Source organism: Condylura cristata, unplaced genomic scaffold, assembly GCF_000260355.1.
Source record: "Condylura cristata isolate star-nosed mole 26May11 unplaced genomic scaffold, ConCri1.0 scaffold00025, whole genome shotgun sequence".
Classification (NCBI taxonomy): Eukaryota; Metazoa; Chordata; class Mammalia; order Eulipotyphla; family Talpidae; genus Condylura; species Condylura cristata.
The window spans coordinates 31,231,341-31,232,482 of record NW_004567126.1 but is presented as its reverse complement, the minus strand read 5'-3'; the positions used below and the strand labels follow the sequence as shown (position 1 = coordinate 31,232,482).

Genomic DNA, 1,142 nt, shown 5'->3' with positions numbered 1-1,142 from the left:
GGTGGCCGGCTCAGAGGCCGTGGGGAGGCGCTTGCAGGGTTCTGGCCCGTTTTAGTTGTGGCGGCTTGCAGAACCGGGCTGCGAGCTCAGGGCTGCCTCAGGGCTGGGGTGAGCCAGGCTTGCAGCTCAGGCTGGGGTTTGGGCCTGCCTAATTTTGGGTCAGTGGGAGAGTTTCTGTTCTATTAGGGGGAGCTGTGGCCTCTGATCAGGGCTGGTGGGTTTCCGCCGCCCTTCCTGAAGCAACGTGGTGGAGGCTCAGGGGCGCTGGCGGCCTCTCGTCCAGGCAGGGACGGGACAGGCCTACAGCGCTGGCTGAGCTGACCTGTGGCCTCCGTCCAGCTTGGGGCTGGAGGCTCAGCAGGGACCCTGGGGTCCGTGAGCAGGCGCTGCTGGGGCCCGGGGGCACGACGCACCTTGCCAGCGTAGTGGTGGATGACGAAGCCGGCGCTCCAGCTGTTGAAGTGCTCGTGGGTGCCCACGGCCGCCTGCAGCTTCTGCAGCAGCGTCTGGTCAGCCCCGCCGCCCGTGGCGTGCATCGTGGCACACACGTCGTCCAGCACGCTCATGATGCCCGGGGGGCTCTGGGGAGCAAGGCAGTGGGGGGGCAGCTCAGGCAGCCCCGCCCCCACCCCAGAGCTCTCAGGGGGAGGGGGCGGGGGTGGCTCATACAAGATCAAAAGGGGGGGCTGTGTGGAAGCTCAGTGGGGGGCAGAGGGGCCCCATAAATTCTGCTTCTTTTCTCTCCCGAGACCGAGGTCGCCTGGTGGGGGACCTTGGCCCTTCTGTCCCTGGGCGGCGCCCTCTGGGACTGTTGTTAAGTGAATAACGACAGGTGGTCACTGGGGCAGAGAGGGTCAGTGGCCAACGGGACACTGCGGCTGTGCCCATCTGCCCAAGGTGGCAGCATGAGGGCCAAGGTGGGAGGGGTGGGGGGCTCTGGCCCCTCCCTGCCCTCCCAGGCCCAGGGGGCTCCCCCCCAGCTGGCCCTTACCAGCTTGTTTTCTATGAGGTCACAGACAACCTTGTTGTTGAAGTACTGGATGGGGGTCCAGCGGATGCCCTCCGCAACGTACTCCTCCTGGGGGCGGGCGGGGCCGGTGTCAGGGCAAAGTTGTGTGTCGAGAATGCCCACTCCACCGGGC

General features: G+C 66.7%; 1 protein-coding gene across 1 annotated transcript in view; it reads right to left on the bottom strand.

Annotated features, from left to right (window-relative positions):
• The window catches only part of MYO1F (myosin IF), a gene marked incomplete at its 5' end in the record, with an annotated part of 19,362 nt that overhangs the window by 13,294 nt on the left and 4,926 nt on the right, over window positions 1–1,142 (bottom strand). Inside the window, 2 exons of the mRNA XM_004688956.2 lie at window positions 414–581; window positions 992–1,078. Of these exons, the coding sequence (XP_004689013.1) occupies window positions 414–581; window positions 992–1,078 (255 nt within the window). The remainder of the gene's footprint in view (window positions 1–413; window positions 582–991; window positions 1,079–1,142) is intronic.